Source organism: Canariomyces notabilis, assembly GCF_033297395.1.
Source record: "Canariomyces notabilis strain CBS 508.74 unplaced genomic scaffold N656scaffold_14, whole genome shotgun sequence".
In the NCBI taxonomy this organism is placed as follows: Eukaryota; Fungi; Ascomycota; class Sordariomycetes; order Sordariales; family Chaetomiaceae; genus Canariomyces; species Canariomyces notabilis.
In genome coordinates this window covers 262,639-281,672 of record NW_027041836.1, presented here as the reverse complement: position 1 = coordinate 281,672, position 19,034 = coordinate 262,639, and the positions used below count along the sequence as shown (strand labels likewise).

The 19,034-nt window shown below is 54.0% G+C and overlaps 7 protein-coding genes across 7 annotated transcripts; 2 read left to right on the top strand and 5 right to left on the bottom strand.

The window, feature by feature from the left end:
• Positions 1 to 265: 265 nt before the first annotated feature.
• On the bottom strand, positions 266 to 3,115 carry N656DRAFT_780309 (uncharacterized protein). The gene has a single exon (XM_064815353.1). The coding sequence runs from the start codon at positions 2,766 to 2,768 to the stop codon at positions 432 to 434; it is 2,337 nt and encodes a 778-aa protein (XP_064669164.1). The 5' UTR covers positions 2,769 to 3,115; the 3' UTR covers positions 266 to 431.
• Positions 3,116 to 4,155: 1,040 nt separating this feature from the next.
• N656DRAFT_142010 (uncharacterized protein) lies at positions 4,156 to 5,176 on the bottom strand. Its single transcript, XM_064808621.1, has 3 exons — positions 5,118 to 5,176; positions 4,855 to 4,982; positions 4,156 to 4,803 (listed from the first exon to the last, which is right to left on the bottom strand). Exons 2-3 carry the CDS (start codon positions 4,922 to 4,924, stop codon positions 4,367 to 4,369), a joined length of 507 nt encoding a protein of 168 aa, XP_064669163.1. The 5' UTR covers positions 4,925 to 4,982; positions 5,118 to 5,176; the 3' UTR covers positions 4,156 to 4,366.
• N656DRAFT_780307 (uncharacterized protein) lies at positions 4,899 to 5,472 on the bottom strand. Its single transcript, XM_064815352.1, has 3 exons — positions 5,391 to 5,472; positions 5,111 to 5,331; positions 4,899 to 4,982 (listed from the first exon to the last, which is right to left on the bottom strand). The coding sequence occupies exons 1-2, from the start codon at positions 5,466 to 5,468 to the stop codon at positions 5,221 to 5,223; spliced, it is 189 nt and encodes a 62-aa protein (XP_064669162.1). The 5' UTR covers positions 5,469 to 5,472; the 3' UTR covers positions 4,899 to 4,982; positions 5,111 to 5,220.
• Positions 5,473 to 6,872: 1,400 nt separating this feature from the next.
• N656DRAFT_142341 (uncharacterized protein) lies at positions 6,873 to 7,671 on the top strand. Its single transcript, XM_064808623.1, has 2 exons — positions 6,873 to 7,359; positions 7,435 to 7,671. The coding sequence occupies exons 1-2, from the start codon at positions 6,982 to 6,984 to the stop codon at positions 7,540 to 7,542; spliced, it is 486 nt and encodes a 161-aa protein (XP_064669161.1). The 5' UTR covers positions 6,873 to 6,981; the 3' UTR covers positions 7,543 to 7,671.
• A 2,283-nt stretch (positions 7,672 to 9,954) lies between these two features.
• N656DRAFT_711494 (uncharacterized protein) lies at positions 9,955 to 10,374 on the bottom strand (the record flags this gene model as incomplete). The annotated part of the gene is made up of 1 exon (XM_064811748.1): positions 9,955 to 10,374. A coding segment is annotated over one exon (420 nt), but the record flags the coding sequence as incomplete, so codon positions are not given.
• A 104-nt stretch (positions 10,375 to 10,478) lies between these two features.
• N656DRAFT_780302 (uncharacterized protein) lies at positions 10,479 to 11,363 on the bottom strand. Its single transcript, XM_064815351.1, has one exon. The coding sequence runs from the start codon at positions 11,273 to 11,275 to the stop codon at positions 10,880 to 10,882; it is 396 nt and encodes a 131-aa protein (XP_064669159.1). The 5' UTR covers positions 11,276 to 11,363; the 3' UTR covers positions 10,479 to 10,879.
• Positions 11,364 to 17,859: 6,496 nt separating this feature from the next.
• On the top strand, positions 17,860 to 18,361 carry N656DRAFT_780295 (uncharacterized protein). Its single transcript, XM_064815350.1, has one exon. It carries the CDS (start codon positions 17,905 to 17,907, stop codon positions 18,076 to 18,078), a length of 174 nt encoding a protein of 57 aa, XP_064669158.1. The 5' UTR covers positions 17,860 to 17,904; the 3' UTR covers positions 18,079 to 18,361.
• Positions 18,362 to 19,034: the final 673 nt, after the last annotated feature.

Sequence of the window (19,034 nt, the reverse complement as noted above, 5' to 3'; positions counted from 1 at the left end):
TATTCCAGCCCGGCTGCCTGATACAAAGGTCTGGGAGATGGTCATCGAGCTGAGCGTGACATCAAAGTCGTCATGTTTTGCGAGATATCTCCATTGTCTAGTTGCGTCAAGTTGAGGCTCTGCAGCTGGACCCACGAGGGTGTCATGGAAGTGGGATCTATTATGGTGACTTGTAGCCTCGGATGTCTCATGATGATGTTCCCGACATAGACCTTGGCTGCATCGTGTAGCCGGACTCGCAACTCTGTCGATACAACACGTGGCAGTCTTTCATAGCGGCAGAGCGAGTGGTCTAACGGTACTGGTCCAGTAGGTACCAACATGGTCATTCCACGTTTTAAGGGGATTTGCCCCGGTCTTCTAACTCGTTGCAAGCAGCGGTCATTTCTATACCCAGAACCCATAATCATCGTCAATAATCATACTCAACCCTAACCCTCAGATTGCCCCTGATGCCCCTTTTCAATCTCATACCTTCCCCTGAGAGCATCCACCTCTCTCTGCAGCCTGCCCAGGTCGGCGAGTATATCTGGTGCCGCCGACGCTGCCGCCGGTGCCGACGGTGACAGGTCGTCAGCATCCCCCGGCGACCGCTCCGCCATCGGCAGCCCATCAAGCCCACCGCCCTGCCCCGTGCCTGTACCAGTACCAGTGCCAACACCACCATCAGTACTAGGACCCCCACCGCTACTACCAGGACCAGCAGGAATCACACTATCCCCACTATCCCGCCGCCAACTCTTGTCCCGATCCCTATCCCTCCTAGATGGCGGCGGGGGCGGCGGGGGTGCAGCAACGGGAGGCACACTGTCCTTTGCTCGCCCAGTACTTCCCTTGCGGGACGGCGGGGGGGACAGCAGGCCAGCACCACCACTCCCCCCGCCGCCCCCGCCACCACTACCACCACTTCCCGGCCTTTTCGCACGAAGAGAGGCATTGCGCGCAGGCGGTGGTGGCGGGGGCGAGAGCTTTGTACGGAGCGGCGCCGCGGCTGAAGGACTTTGGGTTTGGGCTTGGGCTTGGGTACCATGGCTTGCTGGGCTCAAGGATGGGCTGTCCGCCGGGCCTGCTCCTGTAGCGACAGTGGTAGTCACTGTCTCGGCTGTAGGTGCTTGAGTTGGAGGTTGGGCAGGGACGGGGACGGGGGCGGGGGCTTGAATGACCGTTTCTAGACTCTGGTCGTTACCGCTAATGCTGCTACTGCTGCTGTGGTTGCTGCTGTCTTGGATGGGTAGCGGGGATGAAGTTATCACCGCCAGTGGTTGTGTTTGGACGTACGGCTCAGCAGCTGGGGGGGAAGCAGCGTCTGCTGGGAAGTTTTCGCTACTTGGAGACACAGCGCTAACCGCTGGAGGTGACGTTAGTGAATTTGAGGTACGGTGGCTTGGCCGACGGGGCGGAGGCGGTGCCGGGGCGTGGATGCTGACGCGCAAGCTGGAGGAGCGCGATCTCGTTGAGTCCACCGAGGATCGGCGCAAAGGTGAGTCCGGGTCATCTGGACCAACTGTTGGCTGCGACGCGGCAGCGGTTACTTTGCTCTCGGTGCGTCCGTGCGGCTGGCGCCTCGGGGGAGGAGCAGGCTTCCTGGATTGGGTGTTTGAGGCTGTACGCGATGGCTTTGGCGGTGTGGGTGGCCTTGGAGACATGGTGATGCCTAGTCCATACTCCATATCAGGCTCCGGGACCTTGCCCGCTGCTACGCGATCAAACACGCTTTCCGCGTCATCGTCTGCGGGCAGTCTTTGTGGAACAGGGGGCAGCGGTTTGTTAACGTCTGACGGGGTCGGAGGTCTCTGTCTTGATGGCGAGGTCAGGGGTATCGTAGTATTTCTGCGTGTCGGACTCGGTAATGATAGGGGGGACCTAGCCCCAGCATCTGTTGCTTCGCCTCTTGTCTCTGTCCTGATCAATTTCCCATGCCGTGAGCTCGGGGGCGGGGGCTTTTTCCTCAAAATGGTCGGGCCAGGCTGTAAGCTTGACTGAGAGCTGCTGATCAACGCTCTCCGGTCATCCTCGGCTTCGAGCTCAGAGACTTCGTGCGATGTACGCGGAGTCTCCAGGGCAAGATGTATTGTATCGGATATAGACTGACGCGAGATGGATGAATTGTCTGTTGTACTTGCACCATCGTTCGGCGGAGTGGTCTGCGGAGTGGTCTGCTGGGTAGGATGGGGCGCCTCGCCGGTTAACAACAGCCGTCTGAAAGCTTCTACATCCAGCGTACTCTTTGTTCCCGAGGTCGCCCCTGGCCCCTGTGGTGGCTCAATCGATCCAGTTGCCGGGTCCTGAAGCGTCTTCTGAAACGGATTTGGTGGAAGACGATTCGGTTGTGTCGGCTGCGGCTCACCTCCCGTGTCCGAGCCATCCACGGAGCCGGTGGAAGGGGCATAACTGAACGGATCTAGGTGCTCATCGGCGTCTGTACTGCTACTCTCTTCGTCATCATCGCAATCGACGGGCGGAAACCGCTCAGGTATACCAGCCGACTCGGGCGATGATGGCGGGGGCGATTGTACGCGGACCTTCTTCACGACCTTTGGTTTCTGAAAGCTTGTCGTGGGCGGCGGTTGACTCGGATGAGCATGGGCTTGCAAGTGGCTCCAAAACTGTTCGCCGGACAGCGCCGTGGGCGCGATGCCAGGGGTCGACGTCGAGGCTTCATCTTCGGCGAACGGGGGAACGGTACGAGGCGGGGCTGGAGGGGCAGAATCGGAGGGAGCTTTACGGCGAAAGGGGTTGTTAGAGCCGAAAGATGGCGGTTGGGCCATGGCGGGGGCTCGGAAAGGCTTGGACGTCGAGGCGATGCGCTTGCACAGCTGATATGCTAGGTACTAGGAGCCCATTGCAAACGAATCTTTGGTGCCCCTCGGCTTCGCATCCGACTCGACTGAGCTCGTCCGGACAGGGATAATGGCCTCTCGAGGGGTCAACGATAACGTTACGGTCGGATCTGCGTTCCGTTCAAGTAGGCGTATGGTGATAGTCACCAGCTGGATCGCCAACTCTGCTGGGGAATAGCACTTCCAGAGACTTGACGATACTCGCCAGCCTGTAGCGTTTTGGCTAGGTACGGTAGGTAAAGTCAAGGTGAGATATGTGATACTGTAGCTCAGGCTGCTAACGTTAGGGATCAATTGTCGTTGAACGAGCGGTGGGACACGGCAGAATAATGCCCCGCGCCTGCGCATCCGACTGGCCAGTGACCTGCAGTGGGCCAGCTGCGCAACCCGCTGATTCGACGCGTGGCAGAACATCTGGAATGCAGGCATGTCCCGATCATCAACATGGGCCTAAAACACATAGCTCCAGGGGATGTACTGTAATTACATACTAGAATTAACTAGTAAGTACATACATAAGGTACAATACATACATTCCGTGAGGTTCATAGGCCGCAGCCACGCTTGTCGTCGTATTTGAACAAGTTGCTCTACCTATGGGACACACACATGCATGCACGGGACCTACAGTACCACCCGCCACACTGGAATCTCCAAATCTTGTTCAATTTTTTCGAGTTTCCTGTACCCAAGACCGTGGGTTTGTATCCGTTACAAGTGAGACAAGGGGAATACAAGACGGTAACTCAGGACTTGCCACAGTGAGCCACACCATTGCCGGAAGCGACGAGTAGATCCCACCATCGGCCGGAGTAGCACAGCACAGGCTGGATGGCAAGAATACTCAGATGCTCATCGGCCACAGGCGAAAAAAGAGATAAGGGCGGGTAAGGCATAGGATCCCCATGGCAGCTAGTTGGTTTGGCTGGAGTCTGAGGATGAAGCCGGCAAAATGTAAACAAACGACGCGGCATTCTCGCGTCTGGCCGAAATCCAATGCCGACCCGCTGGAAAACACCACAGCACCAACGCGAATGATCAAGCGCAGAGATAATCATAACGCAAAGCCATATCCATTTGGTATAATTACACTGCACGCAAAACCCACGGGCCGCCATTATGATTTTAGGCCCTTCATACGAATCCGCCACCGTCGCAATCCCAACGCCCACCAGTGATTCCCGAGTCTACCGCTTGTGCAATTCCCTTTCCGAACCATCGGTGAGTAGTATGATAATATGGACTGCAGGAGGCGGGAATCCAAGTCGATGCGCCATAAATGAGGCCCACTGGAAAGGCGCGCTCCAGAATATGCCATCCTGCTGGGAATCATCAAAAAGGAAGCCGAAGATCCAGAAGCAGGAAGTACCCCAACAGCTGAAGTGGGCAAATGCTGTTGAGCGCGGCATCGCCTAACTCAGGCACCAGGATGTTCCCCGAAAAAACCCGAACGCCGAACAAGCCCAAACCGTCGCATCACGAGAAAATGAAAAAGGACGTCATGATAAGGAGATGGCGGCAGCGCTTTATGCCGAGGCCGCTTCGGCCTTCTCAGCCTTCTCGGTCTTCTTGGGTGTCTTCTCCTTCTTGGGAGCTGCGGCCTTCTTGGGTGCAGCCTTCTTGGGAGCTGCTGGCTTGGCTGCGGTCTTCGTGACACGACCCGACTTGGTCTGGGACAGAACGGTGGGTTTGTCGACCACAGCATCTGCCTTCTTCGGAGCGGCGGCCTTCTTGGGTGCCGCCTTCTTAGGGGCAGCAGCCTTCTTAGGGGCAGCGGGCTTCTTCTCCTTGGGCTCCTTTGGCTCCTTGGGGGCAGCCTCCTTCTTGGGAGCAGCCTTCTTGGCAGCAGGCTTCTTCTCCTTAGCCTCACCCTTGGCAGCCGTTTCCTTCTTAGGCGCCGCCGCCTTCTTAGGAGCAGCGGGCTTAGCAGTCTTCTTGGCCAGCTTGGTGCCACCGGAGGGGCCTGCGTCGCGAGTCAGAACGAGCTAAACGAGAAGATACCAGAGCTCCATACCCTTTGGCTGCTCGAAGACACCCTTCTCTACGCCCACCCTCAATGCCTTATTGAAGAGGGAGTCGAACATGTTGTCGCTAACCTTGATGTTGTTGTTTGCTCTCACATACCCCTTGAGACGTTGTCGGCTATTGAATGTGTTAGCAACATGACTGGTTGGAAGCGACAGACGGTGTTTCGCGGTGGTAGATGCGGCGTCGTGCGCGACACAGGGAATTCAGGTGAAAACGCGACTAGACGTAATAAAAGGTCTTACCTCGAACCGTTACGGTCCTTGAGCTACATTTGGGGAGACTTGTCAGTGAAACTCAGACTGATGGATGACAGGGTGGAAAAAAAAAAGCAATGGGATGCGTGGCAACAGCATCACGATTGCGCGCGCCTCGTGTGAGTTGCCGACCGCACGCTCAATCCCAGATGCGCCGCAAGAAAAGGAGCGGGGTGTAATACCGCGATGATAGCATCCGTGATCATATCCTGTTACTCGTTAGACACAGAAAAAAGCAAATCAAGGTCCCGGCAGCGTGGTTGCGCACCTGATACGAAGGATGAGGGGCCGCAGACTTCATCGGAGGAGCACCCTCAGTCTTGGTCTCGGTCTTCTTGGGAGGCATCGCGATTGACGTGTAAGTGATCGGGTAAATCGACGGCTTCTTTTGTGCAAGGGCGAAATCAGATAATAATCTGGTTTTGATGCGAGTATGGACAGAGATCTAGAAGTTCGATCGCAAGTTCAGTACGGAGAGAAGCCGGGGAGAGGATGGTGGGTGGGCAGTCGCGCTCGGGGGGGAGCCCTGGTGTTTATATATGGGAGCGGGGCGCCTCGCCCAAGTGTGAGTGATTGTGCTGATTGCGCCTCCGGGGGCACACAAAACACAGCTGCAACCTAACGTTATTTTCCAGAGCCCTTGCCAGGAGATGGGCTGGCCCGTGCCTCCACTTCCTATCAAAAAGACCAATGCTCGGGAACCGACAATCTGGAATCTTTTAAAAAGGCCTGAAGTGCTCCCTCCCAGATGCCATGGAAGCTTTGTCGTGGCATGACAACACTGCCTGGTGCTCGAGGCGGGGAAGCTCTGGCAGCTTTTCCACTCAGCCCAACTCACCTCAGCTCCCTCACACCTAGTATCCTGCCTGATTATCTCGATTGTCCACGATTCATTTTCATTCTACCCAACTACACGTAAAGCCGCAGACAACCCAACATCAACACCTGGTCCCTGCTGGATGCCCGGCTTGCGCGTTTCTCTCAGTAGTCCACAGCGTAAGGTGAGAGGCAGAGGCTCCAAACACTGCTCGCGAAAAACATCTTAGGACCATATCCGTACATACTTGCTCATTATCTACTTCTATGCCGCCGCCATCACGTTGCTTAATAAAAGTAAAGATCATCCTGACCCAGACCAGGTGACTGTGCCGTGGCGTCTGGGGCAGAGAACGAAAGCTGGGATTTCGTTTGGAAACGCAATCTGGATGGGTCAGAGCTTTGCTGCGTGCCTTCCCATCCATGGATGTCTTGGATCACTTGCCACTCCTATGGTCCCGCGCTTTCCCCTTCTCGGCCAGTTTTAAATCAGGAACAACAAAAAGCTCGCAGCGCATCATTTTTCTGATTGGCCTGCCCAACCACAAGTCATCCACTTTGTACCTCTCGTTGTCAATCATGCACCCCGCCCATCGTAGCGCGAGCTCTTTGCACACTGATCTCGACCTTCCCCCGATCCCCCTTCTTGCTCGACTCGGCTCGCTCCCTCTGCTTCTCTCGTTTCTTAGGCCCTCCCTTGTGTTCGCTGATAGCTGCATCCGATGCTTGGCTTCTTTGTCCAATTTTTTGCCCATTTTTCGGCCCAGAACTGGGGTTACCGGATCTGATGACGGCTTGTGGTCTTGGGGAGCCCGAGTCGTCATCGAGTGTGTGTTTCTCGACGCGTTGCCGCATCTCGCGGCCGATGACTTGACATGGACCCCCTCGGCGCATTCGATATAGCATGCCACCAACCCCTGCTTCGCTGCCTCATTGTATATGAGTCGAATCGGCTCTTTCGAGGCCTTCCTTCCATGTTCTTAGTCTTCTCATTCCTTGTGCCGTTGCCGTGGTATTCGTGCCCGTAGTCAAAGTCACTGCTGATGCCGGGAAAAGCCAAGCACGCAGCGCTTGAAGCTATCCGCATTCAAACCAGTCGCAGCTTTCATCCTCGCCACCAGCACACTCTGCTATTTTCAAGAGGTTCTGTCATTGAAAAATCCATTCATCGCATCATAAACTTTGTCCATGGTTTTTTAATTCGCGCTTCAATTCTTCAAGTGCGGAGTTCAGGCGCCGACCTCTGCGTCAGCAGAGTCGATGTCGTGTCGATCTGCCCGTCGGCCACCCTTCCACGCGGGATTGGCCAACCCCTTGAACATGAAACAAAACACAAATTCATGTGCATCGGGTTCTCCTTGCGGCCAAATGTTGATGCCACTGCCGCTGGTTGCTTACCAGAAGCTTCAGAATATGGCTTGGTAAGGCCAACGATGCTCGCCTTGCGATGGGTTCGGTGCGGGTTGGATAACACGGGCGGCGACACCTGTCGATAGAGCAGGGATTTATACACCGCCATCCTCCTACTCCCAATCTTAACACGAACTCCGGACTATTTCCCCCCTGAAGAGTCAATGTCATTCAATCTCTCCTTATTTTCATAGTGGTCTGTTAGCTGTCGTGATGGTACTCCGTTCAACACGGGTCTCGTTCTTGCGATCAGCATCAGCCAGACGGAGGATTCAACCAGCCACCATCCTGCCTCAATCCCGAGGTCTCCAGCGGGCAACTGAAGCATTGTCAACGGGGTCGTTACACACGGTCCTGATTCGGCCCTGCAACAATCCCAGTTGTCCGTTAACGATACCCCATCCTCGCAACGCACGGTAGCCGGCACTCTCACAGAAGCCTGGGATAAGTAGCCATATCAGATTCAGCACACATTAAAACCCGAGATTGAAGGCTCACCTCAATGTCGAGGTCTGCAAACATAGGGATATGATTGAGCAGTTCGTCCGAGGCTTTAGCGATACACCAAATGAATCGATTGTCTCCCTGACAGTCACAGCCTCACCTTTTCCTACCAGCCTGGGCAGGCTACCATCCCGGTTGGCAAGTCAAAGTAAGCCGAGCAATGTCATAACTCGCTACCCGGGAGAGGGAGGGTCATTCACAATACTACCATTAATACCGTCCACCTTGACATGAACTTTGGCGCAAGTGAAGGGGCATCAATAACAGCATGCTGAAGCCCAGCTAAGCACCGTGATGAGCTATAGTGTTGGTAGCACGTTGTCAATCTTGTCACCTTCGTTTTGTGGAAATGGAAAGTCAAGGTTCTGACCGCACTGTCATAGACACCCCTCTCCTTGGTAGGTTCACGACGGAGAAAGGGATTTGAGCAGCTGTGTTGACAAAGCGGCGAGGCACCAACGCAGATACACGAGGACGGGATGACGCCTAGTTGCCGTCCTATACCGGGCGATGGTAGCCTGCGCTTTCAGATGCTCTCTGGTGTTGAGGCCTACCGTCAATGTTAGGTTATCCAGCGATCGAGATTATATATGAACTGAATGAGACGTCTGGATTCCTTAGTCAGGATATCATATTTGTTATGGTATTCCCGTGCCACTCCCTCTTACCCCAGACTCCTTGACCGCCGTGACAGCCGCTGTCAAATCGATTGAGCTAGCGAAACCAAGGGGAATCTCGGATACCGGCAAGGATGGCGATGATGATGCTGATGAAGACAACGAGGATAGCTACATGACGCCATTTCAAACATTCCCATTTTTCCCATTCAGTGCCAGTTCAAGTTCAGCTAACCTCGCAACAATAATCCCGAAGCGCCTGATCCGCTCATCCAGTCCAGTCCTGTTGTAAATGCACCATGCACGTGAACTAAGGCGGTGAATGAAATCTCCTCCAGTCCTCCTACCAGGTGTATCAATGTCAAACGTAACAGACCGAAAGCATAAGAGACAACGGCTGTAAGAATGACCTTCCCATCCTTAACAATAGAAATTTTTATTCAACATGCCAATCGCCCTAGCTGCGTCCACCCCGGCGGCAATGCCCTGGGCCGACGCAGCCACGTCAGCCGGCTGTGACCCCCTGGGGGAGCCGGTGGGGCTGATACTGCCCGCAATGGTGGGGGCCGTGGCCGTTGTAGCGCTGCCCGGCTCCGAGCCGTTGCCGCTGCCCGCGCCAGTACTAGACGTAGCAGTATCGTCTGGGTGCAGAAGCATCCGTGACAGGGGCATGGCCGCCCCGCCGTTCTTCGCGTCTGATGAAGCGCTCCGCGGCGGAGAAGCTGACGGTGCTCTTGGGTGGGCGGTATAGGGGCTTGTCGCTATGGTATTGGGCGACGCTCCGTTGAGTTGTTGTTGTTGTTGCTGCTGCTGCTCGTGTTGGAGGTAGTGATGATGATGGTGATGTGGTTGGCTACCTGGAGGAGGGAGCAGTCCTGGTGGAGGACTCCGCGTCCCGGCATCCGACACCCGCGGATCCATCATGACGGCTTCCCGAGCCTGGGCTTGCAATTGCTGCGACCGCGGGGAATCCAGAACCGAAGGTTCCGGTGCTCCATGGCCAGCGTAAGGTTGAGCCCTTGGAGGATGTGGAAGTTGCTGTGGGTATGGCATTACTGGTTTTGTGGGAACCGGCGCTGACATCTGCGGAGGTGGTAGCGAAAGGGGGGCTCGATCGTACGCTGGATTTGGTGGACCGTGTTGGTAGGCGTGCGGGGGTGGAGGATATGGGTGCGACGGCGGCAACGGTGCAGGACCCTGGGGGTACGAGTAGTGAGGATGGCTGTACGGAGGTGTTGAAATTGGAGACGGGGGCCATGCGTAGCCCACCGGCGAGTACTGAGGCGGATAAGGTGGGTGAGGGGTTGCGTGGTGATGTGGTAGATAGGGCTGTTGCTGCATTGGCGTCCTTGTCATGGCCGGGACGTGAGTGTCGCTTAGGCTCGATTCTGGATACATGCCCTTTGGAGGGATGATGTTTTTGAGATGCGGATCGGTACTCGGCTGCGGCAGGTTGTGCTGACCCCTGGCGTAGTACGATATCAGATGGAGATGCTCCCCTGCCGATGTCGTAATGCTAAACGACTGCTTCATGAGTCCGTCGGCCTTGTACCTATACCCGTCCGGCTCTCCATCATCGTGGTCCTCGTCGCTACCGCGGCCAGAATCCGGCGTCTTGCCCGCATTCCTTCTAGTCCCAAAGGCGTTCCCCCTCTTGCCCTCCATTTCCCGATAGGTCAAGAAGCTCCCAGACACACGGCTGGCGCTCCATGACTTACCGTCTGTCCACCGCCGCATGCCCGCTTCCCGTTCATCCCACACAAAGACGGAACCCGACCGGATCGCTTGCCGCTCTTTCTCCGACAGCCTTCTCTGGACCCGCGGAAGGAGACCTATCCTGCACGCCTCAAACAGCTTGATGGCGTCCACAGGAGTCCGCACGCAGCCGTAGTATGTCTCTAACATTCTGAATCCGTAGACATAGAAGGCAGTGCCCGTCGTTAAGCGCCAGTTATCCGCTTTTTGGAGTAGCTGCTCAGCGTACCTCCCTTTCCTTCCTCGGCTGCTAACCCTTACCCACCATACAAGGGCAGTTGTGAGGGCTCGGGTGGTAAGGCGATTATAACTTGGGGAAAAGATGGTGTGGAATTCTTTGCCGTCACTCGTCCAAGCGCGTGTTGTCTGTGGCCAAAGTTAAAACCAGGTCTTTTGCGGGAAGCAAGGAGGCAAGCAAACGAGACACATGCACGAAGCTCAAGGCGGACCCATGGTGACATGGGAATATTGGCCTAGGAGCAAAACGTGGGAAGGCTTAGTGTCTTAACAGGGAGTGAGTGGAGTGGCCCACTGTCGATGGAAAGAGTGCACTCGGGTTAACATGTCCCAGGGGACATGTCTGTAAATGGCAGGTTCTTGCGCAGACCCGAGGCCCGGCGTACAGTAAAATGCCGAGGCGGTATTCGACTCTTTTTCAGGACATGCTAGTGCTCACGAGACGTGCAGGGTCACAGCTCGGATATTGCGGAGCAGACCGGCGCAGCACCGTCCTTCCCTTCCTGTCAAGGAAGAGCATAGCGTTGACGGACCCGGAAGTCCATCCGCCACTCGATCGAACAGTGTAGAGCAAGGCTGAGCCACGTTTCCTTACTTCACCGAAGACCCAGTTCCGAATTGGTGACTGACGGCTTGCCCTCGTACCCGATGCAGCTCCGCTTGGAGGTCTGTGACAGTTCCTGACACTGGCCGCAAGCATCACGGCCCAAAAACCATTGTGGCACCAGGCTGTCATGCGGCCGACAGAAGGCAAAGACGGAATGGGATGAGCCAGGGACAGGGCAGAAGAGGGAACCCATATTGTATGGTACATACCGGAGAGAATTCGGGCGCCTAGCAAGATGTGAGCAAGTCTAATTTCCAAGAGATGATTGACGCGCGAAGGGATCGAGGCCGGCGAGGCTCAGGCGGTAGTTTTGGCAGTACAGGTGAGGTATCAGTTTGTGATGCCGTGGAAGCTCAGTAAGGTGCAACAAGGTTTAAGAGTCTGCCAGTGTCGTGCTGTTGTGTAGTGCTGAGTGAGAGAGTTTTAAACTTTTGACATTTTAGGTTGGCCGTGTGCGAGGCTTTGGCACGCCCGAAGAGTACTAACATATAAAATAATGTCCAGACGTTAGAGCAACATCGAAAAGCTACCGTAATAGTCTGTCAATGGGGGCTGCAGTTAGCAAGAGTGGGGACTCGTACGGGTCGATGACGATGCCGCGCAACGATTTATCGGAATGTGGGAGTCTGTTGCGAGTCGTAATTACCGAAAGGTGCCACATTGGAATGGCTTACTCCGTGTAGTACGGAGTATTGAATACGAAGGTGCATCAATACATACCTTACGTGTTGAAGACCGAAGACCTCTCAAAGGAATACAGTCCGATACGCTGCAATACCAGGCATTGTTGGAAGGCTGAGACGCTAGGTTCTTCGCAAAGTTGGAGCTTTCGCAAGCCCGTCGTACCACCAACAATCCAGACGAGATGAGACGGGTCCAGTGGTATCGTCTGTTGGATGTCGTTGGCTGAGCAGTCGAACAATTGTGACGACGGGGTTGCTAGAAGGTTTCTAAGTTGTGGAGCTGTCTCCTTTCTCGGGAAACACGCTGAAACGACGTTACGCGTAAACTTACCCAGTTTCAGCGCCTCGGTACGAAGTACCTTATCAGGTTAGGTTATTAAAGGATCTGCTGCTAACGCTGGATTAGTAAAGATTGGTCTCCCAGGCCAAGTTGGTGGCAACGAGTGTTGGGATGAGTGTTGGCAACGGATATCGAAACCAACAGACAGGATGGAATTATTACCGAGCCTCTGATGTGCTTCCACTCCTCCCAGCCGAGGCGACCACAAGGACCAAGAAGGCCAAGGCAGCCATGAAGTGGAGCAGGCAGGAGCCAAGCGGTTGGAAAACGACAAAAGCGGCAATAACTGCCATCTTGCGGCTCCACCAGCTGTCGTAAGCTTATCAATGGAATACACTAGTTATCGTCGGGGCCGTTCCCATGCAACTGCTCCGAGGTTGGATAGGCTGCAGGCAAGGCGGTAAGAGCGCCCTTGAGAAGCTGATTTGAAGATGGTGGCTCACTACACAGTACATTACACGTACAGACCGTGTCTAATACACTAGTGGATTGTATGTACGCTTATTATTAGTGTAGTCCGACACGAGGCCACAGCCATGGATACCTTCCCACACCTCTTTTCTTCCCGTTGCACAAAGTAAGGTTAGGTGTACGAAGTAGCGTCAACGTTAGTTGTCCCCTGCAAAGGAAGCTGTCCGCCGAGCCGGCAAACGGTCACAACTTGGGCAAGACTAAAAAGTTGTTCCGTTCCCAGCCCCACGACGGGAGCCAGACAGAAAGATAGAAGATGACTGGGCTCTTTACGATACGCTCCGTACAGTTCACTAGCTCCGAATACCAGAGAGAGGGGTCCAAAAGCTTGGCCTTGGCAGGTTGGGGGCCGCCGGGATTGTGATGGAAATTACGGAGGTACACCATGTCTAATAGAATTTCAAGCTTATTTCACGGCGCCATGTCGGGCGCGCTAGCGCGGATTTGCATCTTTGTGGCTTTTCCCGTCGTTCCATGCAACCGAATCTTGACTTGGCAGCTATGGGACAAGCATACCGGGCGCCTCGTGACTCACTAGCATCACAAGAACTTCGCATAAGGATTTGCCATTTCCGTGTCTTTCAATTTTTGTTAGTTCTGGGTAGGCGTGCTGGGCCATGCGACGAGGCGATCTATCTGTTACGACCTGGATTTTGGAGCCAGAGTTGAAGGCAACGATCCCTTCTCTTCGCTAATAGGTATATAAAACCTAGATATTGTGCACTTGGATGAGATGATCTGAGCTGCGAGTGCGTTCTAAGGTTTGCGGCGAGCCAGAAGTAAAGTATCCCTTACGTGTTTCTAGATAATGTCTCTACAGCGCCAACCTATATTGTAGGCGAGCCCGGCAAGGTAGGTTATTACCTTTCGCGGTGTCGGATTTAGACAACTCTTTCGCACCGACGGTCTCGCGTAATCATGACAATCCTACTAGGACAAGAACTACTGTATGTAGCGCCATGCTGCTCCTCGCACCAACATGTTCACTAGTCAATTCCTCTTTTCCACTAGTGTGTCCAATGACTCGCCGGCGCTCAGACATGCGAAACCTGTCATTATCGCTACCTCCGACTGGTGACTTCTCTTGCATTCACAATGGCTTACAAGCTACTACATAAGTCAAAACAGCTCCAATTTCCTACAGTGGCTAACGTTATACAGTAATTACCTTAGATATGGAGTACACCATACAGTACTAGTGTAAGGTTTGGAGTTGGCCTGCCTATGGCGACAGCTGTTGAGGTTTCCCGAATGAGGTCGGGCACCCAGTGCAACATCAAGCCGCCTGGTCGAAAGTGCCATCGAGACGTGTCCAAGGCAACTCAGTAGTGCTCCGAGCCTCCGAACTGCCGATGTGACGCTGTTTGCCTGGGTGTTAAAGAATCCATTTCTTCCTTTTAATGCCGATCATGGCCTGGAAAGGTACTGTATGTGCGTATGGCTGTAAGCGGCGAGTGAGACGCAGTGTATGTATGTACGTGTATATGTAACTAACCTGACGTTACCGCGATGGGTACGGCCCTCTGCCATGTTCTGGAAGACTTGAGCTTTCACATACCAAGGCAGCTTCTACATCTTGCAGGAGGTCCAGTACTCCGTATGTGTAGCAGGCTGCGATGTCACATAATACAGGCCGTTTCAACGGCTCCGCGCTAGACAATACCTATGTATACCTTGAGTACCTAGCTGCCAGATTTGACTGCCCGGTTGGTTCATTAAAGATAGTGTATCCGTACTTCGTACACCATGTAGTGTAACATTATATACCTACAGTACATACATCCAATAACTATCCTGGACTTTGCGAGCAGAGGAAGGTGTGACTAACAGCGGCGGTCTTAGGTCACCTTGGAAATCAAAGTTAAATACTGTATGGATACACTCGTACTGTTGTAGCATTGTAATTATTCTCAGGTCACACGAGGAAAGCACGGCGAGAGGACACTGCAGGCTGATGTGAGATCGACTGATGCCAAGACACTCTGCCGGTTAAGCATGATTTAAGCGTTTTTCTAATCCCGTCGTCATCCCAAAAGCGGCAGGACTTGGGCTTGGATAACAGGCACGCACTTGACCGAAACAAGATTCCAGCCAGCATGCCTAGTGTAGTTCGACCGGAACGGCCGGATGGATTACACATCTCAACAAGAGCTAAACAGCCAACCGTGGCGCCCTCCAACCAACAACCTGAATGCAACCATGTTTCTTGACACCACATAGGTTGTTGCAGTTACCGTTCAGAGAATTATCCGTCTTCGGGATATACTATCGATACAATACACACAATCCAGGAGAAACTGCCCGGAGTGTACTAATGATCTGATCTTTCTTGAGGTATTTATAACGTTAAGTGCATACATGCATACAGTCATCGCTTATGGTACGAAGTAATCACTCCTACCATCTTATTAGCCCCGGACCTTAGCTCGTCGTCTGTTTAAGGTTAACCCCAACAGCCCAGGGCAAGGCGAAAATAACATGGTACAGTACCTTCATTTCAGAGACTGCCCTCGGTTGAAGAACCCCCTAGCGACGCCATTCTCGGTTTATCAGCTCTGTTTGAGCCTAGGCCAGGAGAAGGCCATCAATGATGAATCAGCGTCGTACAACGCCGATGCCGGGTACGTAGCACGTTGCACAGCCCAAATCGATCACGCGGTTAACCTCGCAAGTTAAGGTAGGTAAGGTATCTTATACCGTACCTGCGCGTCAACAGCATTCACCGGATGTGTGTTGCACAATGCTGGGGACCAGCAGGTGGATTATATTTTGCATGAGAACCCTCATGTTGCACCTACATAATCCATACAGGTAAGGAAAAGCCAGCCCCCCTTATTTGTGCCGCTTCCCGACATGAAGCCATCTGTCGAGCCGTCCGACAACTGGGACACTTACAGTACGGAGCACAATACATTGTGACCAAGGGCGGCCAGGAACTGCAATCAGCAAGTCTAAAGATCGCGCCGAGACCGAGACCGAGGTCGACGCCCGAGGTCGAGTGCGAGGTTGCGGGAACAAACGGAGAACTCAGCAAAGGTGTGCTGTGGCGCCCTCGGCAAGCCCTGAAAGGGGACATCCACAGAGCCCTCCGTTCGGCGGAACACACAATTCAACCCCACCTCGCTACACTATTGCTGTGGCCAAGACCTTGGCTTGCTGACCAGCTCAAGACATTCATCAACAATCTTGACGAAGCTCATGAGTACATAGCAGGTACGAAGTAAGGTTGCCAATAAGGTTACTGTAGTTGATGGTAGGTGTGTAAAGGATGAAAGCAAAATACAGTTTCACATTTCCAGGTTCTGCCCTATACGATACGGTATGTACTGTACGTACAATGCATACGAGCCGTGTATGGGAAACATACAATAGTTACTTGAACTTCATTACTTACAAGGCATTCTGTCCATCCATCGCAGCGGCTCAGGTTCGGACTTAGGGTTATTGTAGACTCCGTTTCCTGCCGATCGCAAACGGCTCGCGAGGGTGAATGAAAGCATCCGGGAAGGCGGTGGCTCACCGGCCTTGGCACCAGATGCGTTGCACCAACAGACCGGGCACATGGGTGCTCGGCCTGTCGGGTCGCGTTCCAATCCACAAGTCTCCGACGGGCGGCATGCCGGGGGCGCGAGGCTGCAGGCTCTTTGCAGAACCTGAACTTGGAAGGTATCTGTGGCTGGCTACCATGTCCCTCTGCATCGCCGTAACGTTATGCGTGTCCAACGGGAAAAACGAAGCGGGCCTGGACTCAGCCATCTCGCTCTTTTGCAGCGAACTACAGTATCGTTGCTGCTTTCATTGGAGCAACATCCTCAAGCATCTTGGCAGACGTTGCTTGGGGGTGCAAGACTACCACACCAACAGAGTAACTACCTAGGGAAAGCACGGGGGTGAGCAAGATGCGAGGCCTCGCTCTTTCGCACTTTCCATTCTCGATCCGTCGATATCGCCACCAACGAATGAAGGGAAATCCTTCGTGCCTCGTCTGATTTCTCAATGTACAGCTACCATGTAGTATCCAGGCCGGTCCACCTCCTGAGCAGGATCCGGATTGTCATCATCTGGTTAATGGAAGGCCCGTATCACACCACCAACGCGATGCATCACCTCAAGCCAAGGATAGGCGCGGCCCCCAACACCGCTTAAGCTTAAATTCTTGAGGCCCCTTAGTGCGCAATTTATCGCGTGGGTTGCTTGGGCTTGGCTGCTGAGGCGAGCAGGGGACCGAGGGAAAGATGGTGGGGGAAATTTCGATTCGGATGATCCAGGTTACACAATCAGCAGTCAACCCCGACAGACTCCTTCCTTGGCAGCGGGGTCTTTGCACCAACAATGGTTGTTGGGACTTTCTTTTCAGCAGCCAGCCATCTTTTCTGTTCCCAAATGCAAAGTCCCGCTCGTCCACATGGCGGTCCACCCATGCAAATGCTTTCCCCCGAGAGACATGCCGCCTGGACTAATGGACCGTGTTTGGTGAACGGAATGTTGCGCCTCGCCAAGAATGGCAGAGTAAGAGATTTCCACCGTCTTCGAGACATGAGCCCCGGTTGGGCGTCCACACTCCACAGCGCCTCATTGCTCTTCTTCGAATGCCTCGAGCCGCTGACGCGTCTATCCATCCTTATTCGCAGCTACCTACTCCTTGACGACTGCGACGCCCCGCTGGCGGAGCGTGAATTTAACGGCCTTTAGGACGGCTCCAGGGACCCGAGCCAGGCGAAGGATGAGTTGCAGTCCGCAAACAGGCCTTTCTCCGTTCTTCAGATCGTATGGAGATGTAATAGCGTACTCGCAATACGCAACAAGACACCGATACACCACGTTTACAAATGCCAACAGCGACAAGAAATCCAGGCCTGCTTAGCAGCCTGTAATAGATCGGGCCAAGTCGAGCCAAGCAGAATATGGCCTGACTCTGGTTAGGGATTTGGATATTGCCCAGACCAGTTGATTGTGGTCGTCAAGATCCCATCCTTCGTCAATGGTTGTTTTCCTCCCGCCCATCGACCGGCCGTTGGCGATGATAGGCCGGCAAGCCCAAAGTCGAACAGGTTGACAGACCATTACCGCCCAGTTCTACTCCGACGTGAAGACCTACTGTTCGTGTATACCTCTCCCGGGCCCGCATTTATTGTTGCAGCTGGAGAAGGAGAAATGGAAGTGATCGTCTTGTTGACTGCCCGGTTCGTTGCTGCCGCGACGTTGTGCCGTCCGTGGTTGCAACGAATGTCGGCAGAGCACCCGCGACATACGGCATCTTGTCGCCGCTAGCCTGCCCCCCCCCCCCCCCCCCAGCTCCGCCGTGGATCTGCTTCTCTACACATGTGTATTATGGATGCGAGATGTCTACTTTGACAAATATGAGGTGCGGCAATGGTACGTCAGCTCCATCGCGTGTTGCCAACGCTACAGGAAAGCGAACTAAGGGGAGAAGAAAATCTCATCGCGAAACGTTTGCGGGGTTGCGGCGGCAGCCTACTCAGTTCTCAATGCCGAGGTGGAAGGTGTGCACGTAAGCGGGAAGCTGACACGAGGAATAACCCAGGACACACGGCTCCTTGGTGATCGCCGGGTATCAGAACTTACCGCCCGTCGTTCCCGCCTGTGCACATTATTATGCTTGTTGTGTTTCACCCGGTCGGCGCAAGATGAGGTAGGTAATTCTTCCGAGGCCTCTATTAGGGGTGACGCGGACGACAAGTCGGAGAGCAGTCACGGTGGGTATCCGGGTTTACCACGGGCGATGAGATCGCAATGAGCCCCGTGTCCTCAAGATCCCGCACTGCGGCATCGAAAGGGGGTGCCAACGCTTTCTTTTCCATAGACATGCGCGCTCAATAGTATGTAGTCCTGAGACCTTGAGTCAGATTGACGGTGCCATTCAGAGAAGTCGTCCATCAACCCCAGCCCATACCTCCTTACGTACCATCAATCCGTTCTGAAGCCCTCACATGGAACACCGAGAAGCCAACACGGCGTACATATTAAAAGCCCACGCAGCCAAGTCCGCTGCCGAGGTGCCACCAAGGCCCCTCAGTCTGGGTAAGGTTGTGAAGGTGCAACGTGGGAGGGATACATACATATATAACAATATGTGTGCCTCAACTTTACAATATTGACATCACCCCATGTCAATATATGTCCAAGCAGTCTACATTGCACTTCCGTTCCCTCTCCAAATCATCCCCTCCCGTAATCCCCCATTTCGAATTGGCCGCCCAGCCCCCTTAACTGCACGGATTGGTAAGCCGTATGATGCCGGCAGGGCACGACGCATGTTGGGGAGCTTGAAGGACTACCATTCGTACAATACACAGGCAGTACTGTAGATAGTTCGTTGGCAAACCGACACGGAGACAGATCGTGGTTCATACTAAGCACTTGATACTAACCAAAGCGGAACCCCTCCTATTGAGTATGCCACCCATGAAGGAGGAGATATCTCGGGATCGACCGCGCAGAATCTTGCCCC

Excerpts from the sequence above, each read along its gene's own strand:
- N656DRAFT_780309 (XM_064815353.1), bottom strand. The coding sequence starts at position 2,768 with ATGGCCCAACCGCCATCTTTCGGCTCTAACAACCCCTTTCGCCGTAAA.
- N656DRAFT_142010 (XM_064808621.1), bottom strand. The coding sequence starts at position 4,924 with ATGTTCGACTCCCTCTTCAATAAGGCATTGAGGGTGGGCGTAGAGAAG. Across the intron at positions 4,804-4,854 it reads TGTCTTCGAGCAGCCAAAGG|GCCCCTCCGGTGGCACCAAG; the intron begins GTATGGAGCTCT and ends CTCGCGACGCAG.
- N656DRAFT_780307 (XM_064815352.1), bottom strand. The coding sequence starts at position 5,468 with ATGCCTCCCAAGAAGACCGAGACCAAGACTGAGGGTGCTCCTCCGATG. Across the intron at positions 5,332-5,390 it reads CCCCTCATCCTTCGTATCAG|GATATGATCACGGATGCTAT; the intron begins GTGCGCAACCAC and ends AACGAGTAACAG.
- N656DRAFT_142341 (XM_064808623.1), top strand. The coding sequence starts at position 6,982 with ATGCCGGGAAAAGCCAAGCACGCAGCGCTTGAAGCTATCCGCATTCAA. Across the intron at positions 7,360-7,434 it reads AAGCTTCAGAATATGGCTTG|AGCAGGGATTTATACACCGC; the intron begins GTAAGGCCAACG and ends ACCTGTCGATAG.
- N656DRAFT_780302 (XM_064815351.1), bottom strand. The coding sequence starts at position 11,275 with ATGTACCATACAATATGGGTTCCCTCTTCTGCCCTGTCCCTGGCTCAT.
- N656DRAFT_780295 (XM_064815350.1), top strand. The coding sequence starts at position 17,905 with ATGTCTACTTTGACAAATATGAGGTGCGGCAATGGTACGTCAGCTCCA.